General features: G+C 38.2%; 1 protein-coding gene across 6 annotated transcripts in view; it reads right to left on the bottom strand.

Annotated features, from left to right (window-relative positions):
- Positions 1-20,332, bottom strand: part of UBE3A (ubiquitin protein ligase E3A) — a 53,231-nt gene that overhangs the window by 8,386 nt on the left and 24,513 nt on the right. For all 6 annotated transcript variants that reach the window (XM_059492864.1, XM_059492833.1, XM_059492872.1 and 3 more), the window contains 3 exons: positions 13,578-13,888; positions 9,203-10,458; positions 902-1,046 (listed from right to left, as the gene is read on the bottom strand). In XM_059492864.1, the coding sequence (XP_059348847.1) occupies positions 902-1,046; positions 9,203-10,458; positions 13,578-13,888 (1,712 nt within the window). The remainder of the gene's footprint in view (positions 1-901; positions 1,047-9,202; positions 10,459-13,577; positions 13,889-20,332) is intronic.

The following is a 20,332-nucleotide window of genomic DNA, read 5'->3' as shown; positions in this document are numbered from 1 at the left end:
AAATAGATTTCTGTGTATTTTCATCAATCTTCTAAGCTACAAAGCCAAGAACAGCATCTTTATCTTTTAAAATAGTACAGAGAAACCAAATTAACAGCCATGAGCGGTTAGGCTTCTTTAATGGAACCCATTACAGGAAATACAATGTAACATCATATTTCACATAAAATGCAGAATTAGTATAGGAACCTGGCAGATCTCATTGCTGTTCTAACATGAATATAACATTTTCATCTTTTCAGAGTAGCAGACAAGTTGCACACTAGAAGAGGCATGTCCTTGCATAAATGATTGGTGCAGGGAGCAAGAATATGATGGAAGTATGACTGCCGAAACACAAATGTAAAATTTTGGCTCTAATATATAAAATTACTGTTGGTTCTTTAACTACAATCAAATTTGACACTGCTGTGACACTTTGGATCTGCAGAACTGAGACTATCAGATTTATTAAGCTGGAGGAAGTGAAGGAAGTAACTCAAAAACTCCCACAGTCCGACTCTTGCTTTATTGCAGAAGCTCTTCCTTTTTGGTTTGATTACTAATTCTAGAAGCTAATTACAAAGCAAAGGGAGGAGAAATGTGAGAGAACAAACAAAGGAGCCCAGCAAAGAAACCCTGTACTACTGATTTGTATCCAAACAAGTAATGATGGTTCCCATTAACTATATACAGTTACTCCTTCCATCATTCCTCCTTTAGAAGGATGACTGCTGGCAACACAGTGAGCCTCAATGTCTGGCAAATACTCTGCTGACCATCAATGAACCTGGAGAGCTTCAGAGAGAAACAGCAGTGGATATAAAAAGCATAAACATAGAACAATCCAGTCTGGAAGATCATCCAGGCCAACCTTTTGTGAGAAAAATCTATTAAGCCAGAAAATTATTAGAACACATACCAATATCTGGATTGAAGATTTCTTCCACAACCAGTTGAAAAAATTCTTTGGAAACACCTCCTTCATCTACCCCTTGCTCTCCTTCAAATTCAACATACAATTGCTTCTTCAAGTCCGCAGGATTTTCCATGGCAATCATCTCTAGCTATTGAGTGAAGAGACAGAAAAAATTAATTAGTAAATCTGTTTACTAGAATAGTATAGTAACAAATAATGAAACCAAATGTACCCGCCAAATTTAAGAAGAAAGCAAGCACAAATCCCAACAGTAAAATAAGAGAAATCAATAGTAACCCTAAACCACTCTAAACATGTTTTACAATCTAGGGATAAACAGCAAGAAACTTACCACAGAACTGATCTGTCAGCCCATTAAAGCTCACTGGCTGTTAGCATTCTCTATTTCTATTCTTTTAGGCAGTTACTTAAAACAAGCTATCATTGTGCTGCACACAATTCACAGAAAAAAGAAGAAAAGATGTATTACTGGGATAATTAAATTCATCTGACAATGAAGATTCTGCAATATGATCTACATGTTTGACAATAAATGGCTTTGTGACGGGATTACACAGATATGTTTTCAGAGGGGGAGACAGAAAACAAGCCTTTGATGAGTACTTGTATCTCTCAAACAAAGAGCTGGGGAAAAAAACTAGGAACAAAAAAGACACTAGTATTACAGTCAAATCAACTCCCTCTTCTTGATCCTAATGAAGTCTCAAAACTCTCTTGCTCTTATTTCTTCAGTGCCTTTAAACAGATCTACTGCCCTGCTGCTGTGAAATTGTTCAGTTCAGACCAAATTGAAAGTCTGACATTTTACAAGGGTTTCAAGTCTATTTAAAGGCCATTAGAGGCCACAGAATCACAAAATAGTTTGGGCTGGAAGGGACCTGGAAAGATCTTTAGTTCCAACCCTTCTGCCATGGGCTGGGACACATTCCAGTAAACCAGCTTGCTCAAAGCCCCATCTAGCATGGCCATAAATAGTTCCAGGGATGGGACATTGCCAACCTTCCTGGGCAACCTGCTGCAGTGCCTCTCCACCTTTGCAGCAAGGAATTTCTTCTGAATATCTAATCTAAACCTCTCCTCTATCATATGAGGTTATTTGCCATTGTCCCATCACTACATGCCTTTGTAAAACTTCCTCTCCAGTTCTCATCAGCCCCTTTAGGCGCTGGAAGTTTCTACAGGGTCTCCCAGGAGCCTTCTCTTTGGCTGAGCAACCCCAACTCTCCCAGCCTGTCTTTATAGGAGAGATGCTCCAGCCCTCTGATCATTTTTGCATCCCTCCTCTGGACTCAGCCCAACAGGTCCACATCCTTCTTATGCTGAGGACCCAGAGCTGGATGTAGCACTCCATGGGGGAGTCTCACAAGGGCAGAGCAGAAGGGAACAGTCACCTCCCTTGACCTGCTGGCCACGCTGCTTTTGATGCAGCCCAGGGTGTGGTTGGATTTCTGGGCTGTAAGTGCACATTGCCAGGTCCTTCACTTGCTTACACCAGAAATGTATCCTTTCAGTAAATCAGAAGTTAAGCAAGGATATTTTGCATCTGGTAAGAAATATGCTACTTAAAAGCATAACCACACTGGTTACACATATGCAGCACAATAAACATGCCTATGTGGCAAAGAAAACTCAACAGCAGTAAATTAAGGCACAGATGGACCTGTATACTCTTCTACCAAGACCATATTACTTGTGAGATTTGCCTCTGATAGGGGCTACTGCAAATTGGACTTATCAGTAGGTGTCCTTAACATGATAAACCTTACTTTTTATTTCACTCCCCTACCTTATCCACACATGCCAACTCTCTTTACAGCCCAGAATTTTACTACAGAAGTGTAAAGTAAAAAAGGAACAGAACAGAGAAGGTAAAGGCAGCAGCAATGACACTATGGACTCACAAAATCACACCACCAGCAAGACACATTTTCTCCTGCTAGCTACCAAGTCAGCCAGACGTGATCCAAGCAGCGCAGTAGGGCAGGATGCTACAGATTTAGAGGGGTTATCATAATGGGCTTGAAGACTTTGAAGCACCCCATGCAAAAGGAGTATGTGGAGAAAAAATTCCACTACCTGGTATTGACAACTAAATTTGGAAAGAGGGAGTGTAACTTCATAGCATATACATCTCAGTTAAAAAACCACAAAGGCAAGCTATGAAGACCCCAATAATGACAGCAAGTGAGATTAATCTATATTTCAATCAGTAAACCACAACATTTTTAGAAAAACTTAGTTATGTACCACCTGAGCCATTTGTACAAAAATTTCTTTTCCTAAGGCAACAATGGAGCTCAATCCACGTTCCAAGTAAAACTTGCAACTTTTGAAAAACAGAGAACCAGCATTTATTTTAAAACTGTAAATACAGGTTAAATGTTCAAGCTGGACAGACAGAAATTCTTTTATTTGGATCCCTTCCACTTACAACCAACAGCAATAAAGCTGTGGTTTTTTCCTCCCCAGCCAAGATTTTGTTGGCTTTGTAGTCCTTACCACCAGTAATTTAATATATTGCATGATTTATGAATTTTCATGAGTTCTGAGAAAGCATATGCTGTCTCTGCATTTCTTCTGGGACAGCAAAACTATGTCATAGTGTGAAGGCTCTATCGTGTCATGGAAATTACACTAAGGAAGGTGTTCATAATTATACATATACAGCAGTTAAAGAAATTTCAAAATTATTTCTTGGCTGACAAAAACAGCCTATAAAAAGAGGAAGGAAACAGTCTTAGTTGAGCAATGCTAGCTAGGCAGATTAAAACAGTGCACTGGATGTCTGCAAGGGACTCAGATAAAGGATTATCAAAAATCCAGTATTTTGAGCAAAGCCTGATGCTCCTTGAAGTAGGTTCTATAAGCAGGAAAATGCTGCTAAGCTGCTCAATTCAAAGTTGTGGGTTTAGCTGCTCCTTTGAGTATCTGTGTCAACACTGATGCTCCACAATAAAAACTGAATGCAGTGGGCAACAGCAGCAAACACAACTGTAAGGAGGCACTGAATTTAAGCAGAACTGCAGCCGTGTTTCTATAGGAGGGAATTATGAACTTCAGTTTTTGCTCTCTGGTTCTTAGATGTTTTGGGGCCTGCCTTTGTTTGGTTTTAATAATCATAACTATCTCAACCTTGTCAACATAGATGCTGTGAGGGAAACACAATCATCTGTGTGAATTACTGAAGTTTTAGAAGTTGTTTTCTGTCATGATGGTTTGATTTGCTACGTCATTGAAATAATCACTACATTTTCCAGGGACTTCCTAAAAAGCAGGGACTGCCTAAAATTCCTAAAAATGTCAAAAGCAGCAGAAGAATGTATGACCCGAAAAGCTGAAAGCTGAGAGATGACGTTATAAAGAGTATCGGTATTTTTGTTTGCTGAAACACAACAATGTTCCACAACTTAAGACACTGGGTGATTTTACTTTGTTTACAGGATAACACTGCTTTCCTGAAAGACAGGAATGTGACAGGAATGACAGAAATATGAAATTTAAAATCTTAATGTAACACCTGTGTGCAGTGTTTGGCAATCTGCTTAAAATTGACAGCAATGGAACTAATTTCTATTCAGTTAAAAATGATCACAAACCACCTTAAGATCTATCATAACATAAAGGTTCTCTTTAAGGCAGAGACAGGAATGCTTGCCACACTAGACAGAAAAATGACAGAACACAGCTAATTTAAGCTTGAAAGTACCAGTGACACATTATGACATAAGTTGGTCAACACATTTTTCCAAAAAGCAGCGTGGGAAGTAATAGTTACAGTGACAAAGCAGCCTTTGCTCCAGCTGGTTTTTTTTACAGTTCATGCATTTGGCGTCTGCACACATCAACAGTCACATGCTCTGCACCCAACCAGTGCATACCAGGGCTGACACTTTCATCTGAACACACAAACTTCAACGTGGTCTGAAACGTCAAATCTCCTGAAGTACTTTGCTGCTAATACGGGAGAGAATCTGCCTACTGGGTTCAAGTGTCACAGAAGAGTTTTGGTCATCAAATCACTCAGCAGAGACATTTTCAAGCAGGAGAGGGTTGCTGCCCACTAGCTGTCTGCATTCCATGTGCAATTTGTCAGAGTTTCTAATTTGCAAGCCAAGTACAAGCCTGATTCTGCTGAAGGAATCCACCACGTTTTCACTTGCAGAAGTTGTGTGTCATAACTCACACCCTTTAAATTACTGCTACCTGAGAAGAATGCCACATTTAACCTGGGCCATGGGGGTGGGGGAAGAGTAAACTCTGAAGAAAAGGACAAAAGGAATAGTTCTTGGGGAATGAAAAGGCAGAAGAGAGGATTTAAGGAGGTATTTCCTTTCATTACTACCACACTCACACAAGGTGACTCAGCAGTGCAGCTAACCTATTAAATCTGCTAGACAGAAAAAAGCATGCTAACTACCTTCAGGAACTGCAAACTGAGCTACCAAGTCCCAAATACCAGACTTCCTTAAAAAAAGTGGGGACTAAAGTGTTACAAATTCTAACATTCCACCCCTGTCCCCAGGTGACTTTTCAGACTAACATACATACAAGTAAGTATACAATAAGTATACACTACAAAGAAAGAGGTTTCATTAAATAATTTCCAATAAAAAAAGAAAAAATAAATTTCTGAGGCAACTTTCATATATGCAAAGAAATTGAAAAGAAGTTTGTAAATAAAATTTTTCCTTAAATATATGTGTTTTAGGGAACTAAGATTCTCTCAACAAGCAACTTTAAACAAGATAATGCCTTCAAGGTATTTAAAAAGTATTGCTTCAAATACTTAGTAGAAGGAAAAAAGTCCTATGTTGTTAACAGTAATAAAAAAATCACTTACCAGTGTTCATATTTGCCTTACTGAAGTTCAAGAAGTGAGAATATATACGTATTGAATTCTAAAAGCTAAATTATTAAGTATTGATAGGAGGAAAATAGCTTGGTAATGACTTTATCAGCTCAACTGATCAGCAGAAAGCCAGTATTTAGTGTGTTTGCAAGAAATTGCAAAGGCTGATCAAAGTATTTGTTTGAAAAATATTCAACATCAATAAGAAAAATATGAATAAAACTGTCTCAACCTCATTTTCATCAATATTTTTGAAAATGCTTTTACCAGGAAGTTAGCAGTGATTCCATAGATACTCAAAAAAGTTTCACTGACTTTTCTGTCAAGACACAGGTCTAGTGACATAAATAGTAGTTACAAGTCTGTAAATATTCAAACCTTTGAAGTTCAAAACATATTAAATTTGAGGGTAAATATGTTGGTACGCATAATTAATTACCTGTATGTTAAGCATGTTCAGAAACATTTTGTCACTGAACAGATATACTTTCACAAATGAATATTATTATCTTTGAAAGATCTTTCTGGTATTTTTCAGTGAGACTCTTCCTAAGTTCAATACTGTACACCCAAAACAGCAGCCAGCCCTGATGCAAAGTGATCCAGTGCAGCTTTCACTTAGATTTGATGCTGTCAGTACTGCTACAGAAGCCCATGGTACCCATCTCAGATTCCCATCAGAGCCAGAGCAAACTGTTTTAAGGCTTAGGACATAAGACTGAAGAGCCTCCTCCAGAGCTATTTCAGACCAATTAGGAAGTAATTGTGAAAATTACTAAAATCACTTCTGAACCAATTGCAAAGACTCCCAGTAACAACAGTGTGGAATTCTTGAGCAGATTGGCACTTTCTGACAAAAGACAACAGTGTGGAGCAGTATCTCCCCGGGAATAACTTCCCAGCTACCAGCACATTTGCAGCTTAGAGATTTCCTGAGGTTTGTGTGTGGCTCACACCAAAATGCCCATAAAGTCCATTAGCTTTTGATGGATCTTTCTTTCATGAAGAGTTACAAGTCCTGGGCAAAAACACCCACCCTTTTGAGGTACACAGTGGGGAAAAAAATGTTGTTTTGCTTATATTAAGCCTGCTTCCTGATAATAAAACTAGGGGCTACCAGTTGTAAAAACCAGTATTTCTCATTCAACTCAATCCTTAAAGGATTTCACATTTTCTTTGAAGAGACTCTGAGCTTTCCAAAATGTATTTCTACTGCATCTTTTCTGATATTAAAATGGATATTAAAATGAGAAGAAACAAATGAAAGAGAATAGGTACACTGTGGCAAACAGCAACATTAGAGCATTCCATTCACTAACACTTCCTGGGGAATATTTAAAATATATTCACTGAGCTACGATACTTTGTATCATCAGTTAAAACATATCAGTAGTTAAAAGGTGGATTCTGTACCCACTTCATACAATACAATAAAATTTTCCCTACTTCCACATCATCCCACAACAGCTACCTTGTAGCATCTCTAAAACAGCACATACTCTTTTCCTCCACTCTGGATGTCACCTCTGTGCTTCATCTCCATTTTACTGAATAGAACCCATTTTCCACTTCTGAGAAATGCCTGGGCTGCACTTGGTCTTTTTGGCTACCACTACAGTTTAGTTCAGACTACCTGAATTTAGAACAATTTTATCTTTTCCCTTTATTTTCTGTCCCCAAATAAACGGTTTAAAATCCTTACTTTCCTTGTGGCTCTGACAGTCAGGTCACCATAATTTAGCATGCTCTGACAGCTTAAATTATCAGCCATAGGAGGATCCATGGCAACTGCCCAGGCATGTAACTCAGGCTGCTAGGCTGAGCAAGAGCTGCTGCAAGTGCATCATAATTTAGATTAGTATGTTTGAGCTTAATCTAATTTAAATTTTCTGAACTTCCTACAGGCCAAGAATGTGCACAGCAGTGACTGTTGAGGCCTTGTTGCAACTTGATGTTGCCCACAAACTTTTTAACCTAAACATATAATTTTTTTGTCCTCAAAGATTTCCCCTTCTACCACAAGCAGTATGTAAAAGAATGCCTTTTCTCATATTTATGGATTTTCTTTCTTATTATCAGATAAAGAGGAAGGTTTGCTCTTGCTCTGCTTAAATTGACATTGAAAAGAACATATTAAAACTAGCTTTTATGATCTTTTACCTCTTCATTTCTTAAAGAGAATGAATTATCCCTCCCTTTTTTCCAGAATTTATGTGTCCAAAGCTGAACATCCAAGGAATAAACTCCATTGCAGTAATATGACAAAATATAACTGGACAGAACTGTAAGTCTGATAGGTAGAGAAACTAGAGTATTCTTATACAAAAAAAAACCTGGTACACAGTATTTTTATATTTATTTGCCTAATATAAAGTTGAGTTTACAGACAGAAGCCACTTCTGCACTGCAATTTCATTTTTTCTTTTGGTACTGAAGACAAATGTTTTCCCTGACAAATCATAATATCAGCAATTCCCATGAAGCAGCTAACTCAAGTGAAAATTCCTAGGCATACAGAAAAATCAAGGTAGCAGGTCATTCAGGGTTCTCACAATTGACTTTCACTGGCAGTTACACTCATTCAATTTAAGTACAAGTAACAGCTGGGCTGAGAGGCAAAATGAGAGGTAATTTCCCCAAACTCTCTCTAAACACCTCTCTAGGTCTTCAGTAACAAGTTTTAAAGCAGTTGGTAAAGTTAAAAATTTCCTGTGCTTTTATAACAAAACACAGGAAAATGAGTTTTTGAATATTACCAGCTTTAACAAAAAAAAAAAAAAAAAAAAAAAAAAAAAAAAAAAGGAAGGTCCTAAAATAAAGAACATATTAAGGTTCCTATATGGACCTATTTACTGTAAAATAGTTTGTATCCTGTATGATTCCCCTCTTCAAAAAATGCATAAACAAATGGCATTAAGTTTTAATTAAAAGAAGTCAGCAGATTCAGAAACAGGCTGCTCTCACACTTCTTTGGTATTAACAGGTCTTTCTACCTTTGTCAGTCATATCAGTATTTGCACCAAATTTAAATAATGCTTTATTTCTAGGACTTTTTATGTCCACAAGAAGAGTACACAACTAAAATGTTTTAATTTTAACTTCCATCTGAAAATCCCTACCCATCAGAAGACCATTCAGGACAGTGCAGAGGACAAGGAAACAGAAGCTGCTTACTCTCACCATCAAGATCTGTGCAGGATCTGATAATGGGGAATAAGAGCTATTTGATACTTTATGACATCTAAATCTGCAGAAGTAGTTCTGATGAATATAAAGATCTCCAGCACCATGCTTAGAATTCAAACAATAAAGCTGTCTGAGATTCTTCTGGAGGAAATCTAGTCTATGTGACTCACACAGAGTCCTTTCCAGTGACTCCAAGCCCACGCAGTTTGCACGGTCAGAGCCAAGAAGCCCCGTTGCTGCTGACTTACCCGGACGAGCGCGTCGTCGATGATGTGATCGCGCCGCACCTTGAGCCGCAGGTAGGGGTTGAGCTGCTGCCCCTGAACCAAGCTATAGAGCACAGTAATGCGTCTCTCACTGTACATCCGGATCCTATTGTCATAATACAATCCCAGGTTCTTGGTAACAGCATTCAATATGAAGGGACAGGTCATAAATGAGAATTTATTCTCTGTTTCTACTTTGAAGAAAGTGTAGTCTTTGTCCATTTCTAGAACATCATTCAGTGGTTCATTAATAAATTCTTCAAAAGGGATAAGTGGTTTTCTGCAATCTATAGTTTTAACACCAAGTTCAGTTTCCAGGGGGTCTACTCGAGGACCTTTTTTATTTCTTCTTTCCTCACCCAACAGCTCTTGAAGAGTTAGTTCACTTGATTCTGGGATGGGTTCTTCATCCTCCTCTTCGTTATGATCTGTATCCACATCCCCTCCTACTACATTTGCATAGTAAACCATTTTCAAGCACTTCGAAGCAGCAACAACAGCATCATCATCATTCACTAGGTTACGACTATTGAACTCGTTGCTTATGACTTTGTAAGTAATAAGCTGCTGAAATGTTTCCATCATTCTCCGAATTTGATCTGCTCTGTACTTAGACCACAATCTGACCAGTTTTGCTTGAGCTGCAAGGGGCAGTTTGCTCATTGCTTTGCAAAACAATGGTAGAGCCATTTCCAGATATTCTGGGCTATGAAGATTGCCATTCTCCATAACGATAATAAACAAATTCAGATAGTTTGGATCCCGAGAGTACACATTATGGTAAGTCAAGTCACATTCCACATTAGGTGACAAGTACACAAGTGCATTTAAAAAGGCAGTTTCTATTTTTTCATTAGAAAGTAACCTATCATAGACCCGCCTGACTGCTTCAATATCTACAGACACTTCATCTGGGCCTAGTTTTTGGAGGTTATTATCTCCCTGTGTGCTATCACCTATTCTTGATGATGAAGATGATGATGCACCAGAATCCTCTTCCATAGCAGCAGCCGAACAGGCAGCTTTTTCCTTTTCATCTTCATCTTTGTCTTCATCCTTTCCTTGAAGAGACTTTAGCTCCTCCTTGGTGTGCTGCTTGGTTTTTCGGAAACTCTGCACCAGTGCTTCAGCACTAGAAAACACTCTCCCAATCACCCGGATTAAAGGGGAATAATCCTCTTTTTCTCGACATAGTTCAAGAATTTCATATATCTTGTCTTCTGTTAGGAAGGTCACATCTATAAAACGATAAAGATATTAGTTTTACTAATATAAAAATTAAAAAGATAATATACTTCTGGTTTGCCCTAAGAAACCTGTGTGTCATATCATCACTAAAACTGCAAAAACAGTGTCAGTACTGAATAAATTCAAGACAGATACTTTCTAATTTCATTAGCATGAAAAATCATTACTTCATTCACTGACTTAGTAAAATATTTTATTCATGGATGTCAATCAGAATGTGCACAATAGTGAAACTGTTTTGCAGCCAATTAACTACATTAGATAGTTAACAGTACTGTATTGTCTAAACATGTGCAATCAGTAAGAGGTTTAAACTTTAAAAGCCTTAATGAATAAGGCTGTGACAATACAATCTTCTGGTAAATCTGCATAGTTAATATGTAAGTCATTAAACTAAACAAACTAGACTGTATCAACCTCTTTTTTCAAAGCAGACCCTGAAGAAAAGACTCAATCACTTGTTTTGTTGTATGTTAATGGGAATATAAGATTTCTTATTTCTCTTTTTAATGCTTTCTGCAACTGTTTTTAGACTAAACTGATGCCGTAAACTCTCCCAAACCCTTCAATATATGCTCTGAAATTTAGGCTGCCTTCTAAATTACACATACAGCGTGGCATGTAGATTATGTCTTTGTACATTAGGCCTCACTAAGAAAAGCAACTTGGGTATACTAATCAACATGTTATTCAGAGGAACAAGATGGTTTACACACATCATCTGCTCCAAATACCTGTCTGTTCTCCCTCTCCCCAAACTCCTGATACAAAATAAATCATTCAAAGAGTCCATTTGTTATTTGAAATCTTCCTTTCTCTTTAGAAAAAAGAAAGAAAACATTATTTATAGCTTTCTATGTTACTTCTCAAACAGAACCCACAGATGCTTTCACATCAGGTGATGATTTACAGTAGAATTACTGTAAACATGATCACACCCTAAAAAGATATTCTAGTTTAAGCAGATTCTTCTGAACTGACACATAATTTAGAACTAAAACAGAATCAGTTTAATAGCATCTCCAGAGAAAACATCTAAAAATTGTATTCACCGACTGTGCTAGAACTACCTACCTCTCCAGAAAGAAGTGTATCATTTTAATAGAAATGTTTAATAAACATGTTGTACATCAAAATATTTTGAAATGTGATTACCTACACTGATACTCATTCCAAGAAGTCATTACATTAAAAATACAAATTAGATGATACAGACAACCTATTGACTTTCACAGAACCCCAAGCCACTCTCAGAGCACATGTAACACAGGGAAGGTTGGGCTTATGTCTTCAGCTTAGATTGACTTCCAATCTGAAGACACTGACAAATCTCAAAACTACTATCTGTCCTGCTAAAAAAACAGCTCTACTGAAAATGTTGTGAAAGGATTCAAGCTCAGCACAACATCTATTTTTATCTGCTGCAGTGCATGCTCAGGAAGCAAAACTTGTCTTAAAAGAAGTCTTAATTTTCTTGTGTTAAGACAAATTTACCTGCTGATACAGATGATATTCCATGACATGGCTCCTCAAAATGAGGACCAGAGTCTCAAGTTTATTGACTCTGGACCACAGACATTATTCATAGCATAAAAATTATCAGCACACACTGACAATTCAACAATATTATAAATTTCAGATTTCCATACTTCAACAGGAATTTCCTCATTCACTCTTTTAAAGGTGTTAGTAGTTCAAGAACTCCAGAAAAGTAATTTAATTATTTCTGAAGCATATTTCTTTCAATTTCTTAAGAATTTTTAATCCTATGTCAAGCATAAAAGCAAGCTGCACATCCTTTTCCTCGGCTTTGCTAAACTTTGCTGCAGATTTTCCAGCAACTGTTGTAGCAGACCTTAAAAAAATTCAGAGTGCTAGATTCCTTCGACATCACCCAATTCCAAAGGTAACTAAGCCTCAGATGAGCTTTAAGAATGCATTAAAAGCTCTCTGTCTATACAGCTACAAAGGAATGTCAATACTTGGGATGATCCAAGAGAGGAAGTCTGAGTCACTGCTGTAGCCAACAGACTGTCTCTGGAGCTAGGTTCAGAAGACTCTTAGGTACCTGCCTTGGGGAGAGGGGATGGTTAGATAGAATAAGGAAAATTCTGTATCTGAAAAGCTCCATTAATAATACAAAAAAAATCAAGAGGAAAAACACAAAACAGACTTAATGTGCCTCTTGCTCATCTAATGCTACATTTCCTTCCCTTTCCCCTTCCTAATGTTTGCCTCTCTGCTTATTCAGATCATAAGTAATTTGGGTATAAATTTATCCTTGCATCAGATAAAGAAGAAACTGGTGCTGGAATATCTTGGGTTGCTTATACCACAGTACTATGTTTTATTGCTAATTCTATAGGGTTTTTTAAATCCTTGCTGTACATTAGTAAAAAAATTCACCTTTAGCTAAAATAAATGAATCTGGACTTGTGTTCATATCACTTTTTGGCAAAACACTTAAAGGTGGTCTGCTCAAAGGTTAATGGCTTTAAAAACCATTTGGCCTGGTTTGTGGACATGTTTGCATCACGGGTTAAGGTGACAACTAACATTATTCTATTAGTATGTATTTAGTATTAGAGATTGCTTGAAAAGCTAAACAGAAGTTAGAAAACATATGCACAGAACAGTATTTCATTTTACACTGGCTTAATAATAACTGTTCTCAAACATTTTTTAGCTTGGTGAATGTATTGCCTATCACTTACTGCATTATTTATTTGATCTGTTAAGTTTCTCAACATAGGACCTGAAATTAGTTCAAGCATAACTTTTATAATTTATTAACTGCAGAATAACTATGAAACTAGCAAAACTAAAAGAGTCATACAACAGCACTTAAAACTTTTCCATATTTGCAAAAATCACTATTCTTGTAAGACAACAAATGCATGCTTATTTTAACAAAGATGTGGTCAAGATCTAGATTTGGAATCAGTGTTCAGCCTTAATCCATGCATTTTTCTGAATCCATAGGAAAATACTCAACTGTCTAATATTCTATTTTACTAAAGTCAGTAGAACACCACCAGAATTAATTCTGTTGGCTTGTACTTGTGCATATGAAATGTGTTTTATTTTATGAAAATTGTAAACATCTTACCTTTAAAGTCATCTCTTGGGCCTTGCATTTCCTTCTTGTTCATTTTTCTGTCAGTGCAGGAATTGTTATGGGCACCTTTGGAATTGTTTTCTAGGTAAGCTGAGCTCGTTCCTTTCTTGGAGGGATGAGGATCACAGAGTTTTGCATTAATCTTATAAAGCTCGAGGGCCTTAATGGCTGCTGCATTGTTATCCATTCGGAGAAAAGTTGGACAGGAAGCACAAAATTCATTCGTGCAGGCTTCATTTCCACAGCCCTCGGTTAACTGGTGGTAGTAGCGCTCTATTAGATGCTTTGCAGCTGCTCGCTTCCTGTAGCAAACATTCAAACAGTAAGTACAAGGATTAGTGGAGCTTTCACATACAAAGCTCATTCAATAGCATCAGCAAGGCAGAGATTAGTCAGGCACTGAAACACAAGATTTCTGTCAGAGAGAACACAGTAGAAGATTTTTTTAAATGCAGGATTCTCATCTTGAAAAATGCAAATATATTTAACGCACAATTTAATTTTTGGGTTCTATGTAAGTAAAAGATAAATCCTGTTTATGCAGTTTTCAGCTTTACATGTAGTGCTACAGTGGAGACAATCTTGTACAGTTCTGAACAATCTCAACTTGCTAAAAAAGAGAGCAATTTGGATGCAAAACAAGGCTGCAACTGAAACAAAACTGAAAGTTGTACAGGTGTTGAATCTAATATATAGTACTGAGGCATGGCTGCCACTGACAGATGAAAGAGGCATGAAACACAAACAATTCATTTATTTAGCAATAAAATCAATACTCTACTATTTTACCCATTTTAACAAGATTCCAGATGACTAAATTATCATTTTTAGTCTATTTAAATCTGAACGAAAAATATTCCTTGATTAATTAAACTGATGCTAAAAACACAATTACAGATAACCTCAAGGCTGGATATATTCATCCTCAGCTTAAATAAATTATACGGTTGTCCAAATAAAACAAAAAAACAATCCCAAAAAGTGCTATCTGCCAAATCCTTCTGTTTCTCCTGCCATTATAGTGTCAAGTATGTATTCTAAAAAATCATAGCTGTATTGCTGTACAAGTCCAGGGCTCAGTACTATATATATGCACAAAAGAAAATGTAACTGCCTTATTAATAAGGCCACAGACTTCTACAGAAACATGCAAATAGTAAAGAAATTACTGGAAAGCTGCAGGTAACCAGGACAGAAGCAGCTGCATGCAGCATCGAGAGCACCATGTTTGACCACATTTCAGAAAGAAACCCCTAAACTTTGACTGCATTTAAAATAATAAGTTATTAATGAAAACTACCAGCTATGAAAGATTTCAAACATTCTGACTAGGTTTTACATACAGGCTTTTTATGGAACTTCACTGATACAATACTACTAAGATTAGAGGAGCAGAAATTGTGATATTAACTTAAAATTGCATTTCCTGATGTCAATGTATGTGCAGATTCTGCATAGAACAAGTACTTCAGAACTGAAGTGCTAGACCCACTGGCACTACTCAGCATTTGCTGCACCTTGCTGTTAATAATGGCTGGTTAAATAGCAGTTTCAATGCAGTTACTTCAAAAGGAAAATGTTCTGAGAGTGACTACTGATTACTCAGCAATAAAACCTCTGCTTCTTTCTCTTCACTCTTCAAGATCTCATGATCCCAGAGAAGAAAATACATCTTACAAGGAAAACAATTACTTTGATGTCTACCTGAGCTTTCATTGCCTGGAATGTTTTTGTTCCAGGGAACAGAAAGCAAACAAAAAACCAACTGAGGTGAAAGGTTTCCATGGCACTTTGACATGGATGTGGAAAGAAAAAGCAGCATGAGCAATATCATTAAAACCATTACTGTGTAACAGGGAATAGCTATACCCTAATCTAAGGGAAGTGTTCTGGTCTCACATTTTTATATCTAGACTTATGAAAATCTGCCTCTCTCCACGTACATCTAAAAATAAGTGGGTTTTTTTAATCTTGTCTTTCATACTTCAGCCATTAGTATAGAGGCTTTAAGAAAAACCACCCAAATCCCCTCAAAGCAACAGTGTTTTAGTACAACTTGGAACAATAAATTATTTCCGAGACAACTATTTCTGAATGCAAAATTTCGTGCTTTGATCATTCCTGACCTTCAATCATTCCACACCTCCAGATTTAGAGTGTGAAATATTGTAATTTGCAAGCAGGTTAAGTATTTATATATGAAAAAGCTCAATTTTTACACCTGAGATGTGGCAACCAACATGCACACCTTTCTAGCTCACATATCTAGTTTGAATAAAGTTCTATCAATGTATAAACACTGATACATTAACAACACATTTTATCATGTTAAACAACACTTCACTTTAACCAGGTTATGTCTGAGATGCCAGTAAATAAAGCTAAGCTTAGACTTGTCTCTAACAGTTTTCTGAAGGACTCAACATTTTTTTGCTTTTAGTTTTTAGCTACTGATCACTTCTCAAACTTTGTCATGCCTACAATAAGTCTGTTTGTACAAACACTTTTATTTTAACTTGTGGCTGGCAACTCACTGACTCAAGTTCTCTGAAAGTCTATTAGAGACAGAAGGTTGTATTTTTAATTTTTCTTTTTTAAATCAAGTATGGAAGCGAACAATATGGTGTACAACAGTACTAGAATACAGCAATGTTAGAATTTCATAGAATTTCCTTAGTTGGAAGTGACTCACAAGGATCATCAAAGTTCAATTTCTGGCCCTGCACAGCACCATCACCCAGAATAACACCATGTGCCTAACAAACAATTCTTGATCTTAGGCCTGGCACTTTGACCGCTTCCTTGGGGAGCTTGTTCCAGTGCCCAACCACTCTCTGAGTGAAGAACTTTTTCCTGATATCCAACCTAAATTCTTCCCTGACACAGTTTCATGCCATTCCCTCAAATCCTGTCACCACAGAGAAGAGATCAGTGTCTGCTCCCTGCTTCCCCTCACCAGGAAGCTGTAGACCATGATGAGGTCTCCCCTCAGTGTCCCTCTCCAGGCTGACCGGCCCAAGTGAACTCAGCCACTCCTCATATGGCTTCTCCTCAAGGTGCTTCATCTTTGTAGCCATCCTTAAGATGCTCTCTAACAGCTTTGTATCTTCCTCATATTGCAATATCCAAAACTGCACACAATATTCAAGGTGAGGCTGTCCCAGTGCAGAGCAGAGTGGGACAATTCCCTCCCTAGCCCAGCTGGCCATGATGTGCCTGATGCCCCCCAGGGCATGGCTGGCCATCCTGGCTGCCAGGGCACTGCTGGCTCATGTTCAACTTGCCACTGACCAGGGTCCCCAGGGGTCTTTCTGTGATGCAGGTCCCAGGAGCACTTGTATTTGCTGAGCTTCATGTGGTTGGTGGTTGCCAACCTCTAATTTGATGAGGTCTCTCTGCACAACCTGGCTGCCTTCCAGGGAGTCAACAGCCCCTCCCAATTTAGCATCACTGGCAAACCTGCTCTGTATACCTTGGAGACCTGCCTCCAAGTCACTGATGAAGATGTTGAGGAGGGGCAAGGATGGAGCTCTGTGGAACTCCACTAGTGACAGGTCACCAGTCTGATGTCACCCCATTTACTGAAACCCTGTGTGCCTGACCTGTGAGCCAGCTGCTCACCCCTCACATGATGTATTTATCCAGCTGTGTTCTGGACATTGTATCCAGAAGGATACTGTAAAATGATAGTATTGAATGCTTTATGGAAATCCAAAAAGATTATATCAACTGGCTTCCCTTCCTCAACTAGATGGGAAGCCTTATCATAAAAAGAAATTACGTTTGACATGAACCAGCGGTGGCTATGACTGATGTCTGTGGTGTTCTTCAGCTGTTTTTCAGTAACTCCCAGAATAATCTTCTCCATAATTTTACCAGGAAATGGTGTGAGAGTGACAGTCCTGTAGTTTGGAGGGTCATTCTTCCTGCCCTTCTTGAATATTGGGCCAACATCAGCCAGTCTCCAGCTGACTGAGAAGTCTCCAGATTCCCAAGATCACTGAAAAATCCTTGAGAGAGGCCTTGTGATGACATCCGCCATCTCTGAGTATTCTTGTAAGAATTCCATAAGTCCCCATAAACTTACAGGGATCCAGCTGGATCCTTCCCCTCTCCCTGGCAGCTACTCCACAGACTTTTCACCTTTTCAGACTTTTCATTACCTCAGACAAATTTAGGTAAATAAATAAAATAAATTTCAGTGAGGATACAGACCTCAGAAGGTAGAAGGGAATTTACCAATCCTTCCACAAGAGCTACCCTTACTGAGGTTCACCAACAAAAAGACTTACAGAAAATGCAGTTCTGAGTAAGTCAGTGTGAGATTTTCAGACATTCCATACCACATTCCCACTGGTGTACTTCAGGTATTAGTATCACTGTCCATTGCCAAAAGCCCACATTTCTTATTTCTACATTATTCAGCAAAAGAACTTGTAGCATAATCTCTGTATTGTCCACAAGTGACAACTTGATCTCTTTCTACATTCCCCTGCTCATTTAGTATGCTGAAAACAAAAGTTCTTGGCTTGAGGCACTAAAACGGGTTCATCAAGCAAAGTAACATAAAACTACTCTCTATTCTTAGCTCATGCTACACTCATGAAGAGCACAGCTCTCTTCAAGTTCCTGTAAAGGGATCTGGTCAAGAGCAGCTGGTCCCTTACAAAACTCAAGGCCTGGCTCACTGCTGCCCATGAGCACACACAGTTACTACTGTAGCTCAGGCTGTAGTGACTGACCTGCATAAACATTTCCAAATATCCATTGTTGTTGCACATCCAACAATGAAACTGCACTGGTGTGGCTGAAGTTGTAAACATTTCACAGGCATATTCTTATGACTGAAAGAAAACTTCCCACTCAGTGGGCCTTGTATAACCTCCCCAAGCAATGCTTCAGTGAGGAGGAGAGGCACCTAAAATAGACACTCAACTTCCTTCTTTAAAGTCCAACAATTTCACAAGCACACTTTTCTGTTTAAAACGAAATTAGCATTTATTAGTTTGTAGCAGTTACAGAAAAAGAATTGCTTTTAGGCTTTCCATGTGTTCTTTAGCTAATAAAAAGCCAGATAGTAGTACTTTGCATTTGTAATTTAAATGGTGCCAAAATTGTGGAATATCATGAGAAACATGTATAACCAAGACAAAGGTGAACTGGGCTGTATTTTCTGTAGTAATTTTGCAATGTCTAAAACCTGTAAAAAACAGGGATTGAGTGTACTGGTTCAAAAGTTCCTATGAAACAGAATGTAATTTGCATTTCTCAAATACCTTAAACTAAATACTGGAGAAATATCATGTAATGGAATCTCTTGCCTTAGAGAAAATTAGGAGTTTAAACATTAATGGAATTTTTGAAAGATTTGAAGCATGTAATAATTTAAAATTCACCTACAAAGCACTTACATTCAAGTTTACATTTACATTCAAAATGTGCCTGAAGTTTAAAATATCTGCATAACTGCATCATTTTTGCTTGTAAGTTTACCTAAATTTTAGAAATACAAATGAATGTTTCATACTTGTCTGGAAATAGCAGCACGAAATAAGCTTCTGAATGGTTTTTGCTTAGGATACAATAACTATTATATTATTTTTACAAACAAATCTCTCATTGGACAGGGGTGCTGGAGGGCAGGAAGGGATCTGGACAGGATGGATTGATAGGGCCAACAGCATGAAGTTTAACGGGGTGAAGTGTCAGGTCCTGCACTTGGGCTACAACAACCCTGTGCAACACCACAGGCTGGAGCAGAGAGGCTGGGAAGCTGCCCAGTGGAAAAGGACCTGAGGGTGCTGGTCACAGCAGCTGAACATGAGCCAGCAGTGCCAGAAAGCCAATGGTGACCTGGCCTGTATCAGCAATAGTGTGGCCAGCAGGATGAGGCTGTGATCTCCCTGTCCTTGGACCCTGAATCCCATCTCCAATTTTGGACCACTTAGTGAAAGCAAGTAATTGAGGTGCTGGAGTGTGTCCAGAATAGGGCAATGGAGCTAATGAAGAGTTTGGAGCACAAGTCTTAGGAAGACCAGCTGAGGGAGCTAGGGGTGTTTAGCCTGGACAAAAGGAGGGCGAAAAGTGACCTAATCACTCTCTACAACCACCTGAAAGGAGGCTGTAGCCAGGTGAGGGCTGGTCTCTTTTCCCAGGCAGCCAGTGACAGGACAAGAGGAAAATGGCATCAAGCTGTACCAGGGGAAGTTCAGGTTGGACATCAGAAAAAATTTCTTCACTGAAAGGGCTGTCAAACTTTGGAATGGGCAGTTCACAGAGGTAGTGGAGTCACCATCCCTGCCTGGAATTGTTCAAGAAACGCCTGGACGGGGAATGTAATGCAATGGTCTAGTAGATAAGGTGGTCATTGGCCAAAGGCTGGACTCTGTGACCTTGAAGTTCCTTTTCAGTCTTGATGATTCTATGATTGCTCCAAGATAGCTAATTTCATTAAATGGAAATCTACAACAGCCTGTTTTACAATGCCTATTAGGAACTTAGAAGTGCCAAAATGTTCATAAGCAATTTTCTTAATAGAAAAAATAAAAGCATTAATATGCATAGAAACCCAGGAAACAGATTTTTTAGTACTAATAGCAAAATAACTTTCAATAGATGTGTTTGTGGAATAAAGAGACACATCTGCAGCAGTTATACTACACTTTGGAAAGAAGACGACCAGAATGCCAAAAACTGTTAAAGAAGGTGTTGTAGATGGTAATCTTTGTGAAGTTAAATATTGCTTT

This window comes from Ammospiza nelsoni, chromosome 2, assembly GCF_027579445.1.
Source record: "Ammospiza nelsoni isolate bAmmNel1 chromosome 2, bAmmNel1.pri, whole genome shotgun sequence".
NCBI classification, from domain to species: Eukaryota; Metazoa; Chordata; class Aves; order Passeriformes; family Passerellidae; genus Ammospiza; species Ammospiza nelsoni.
The sequence above is the reverse complement of the archived record's forward strand: the minus strand, read 5'-3'. Positions and strand labels throughout refer to the sequence as shown.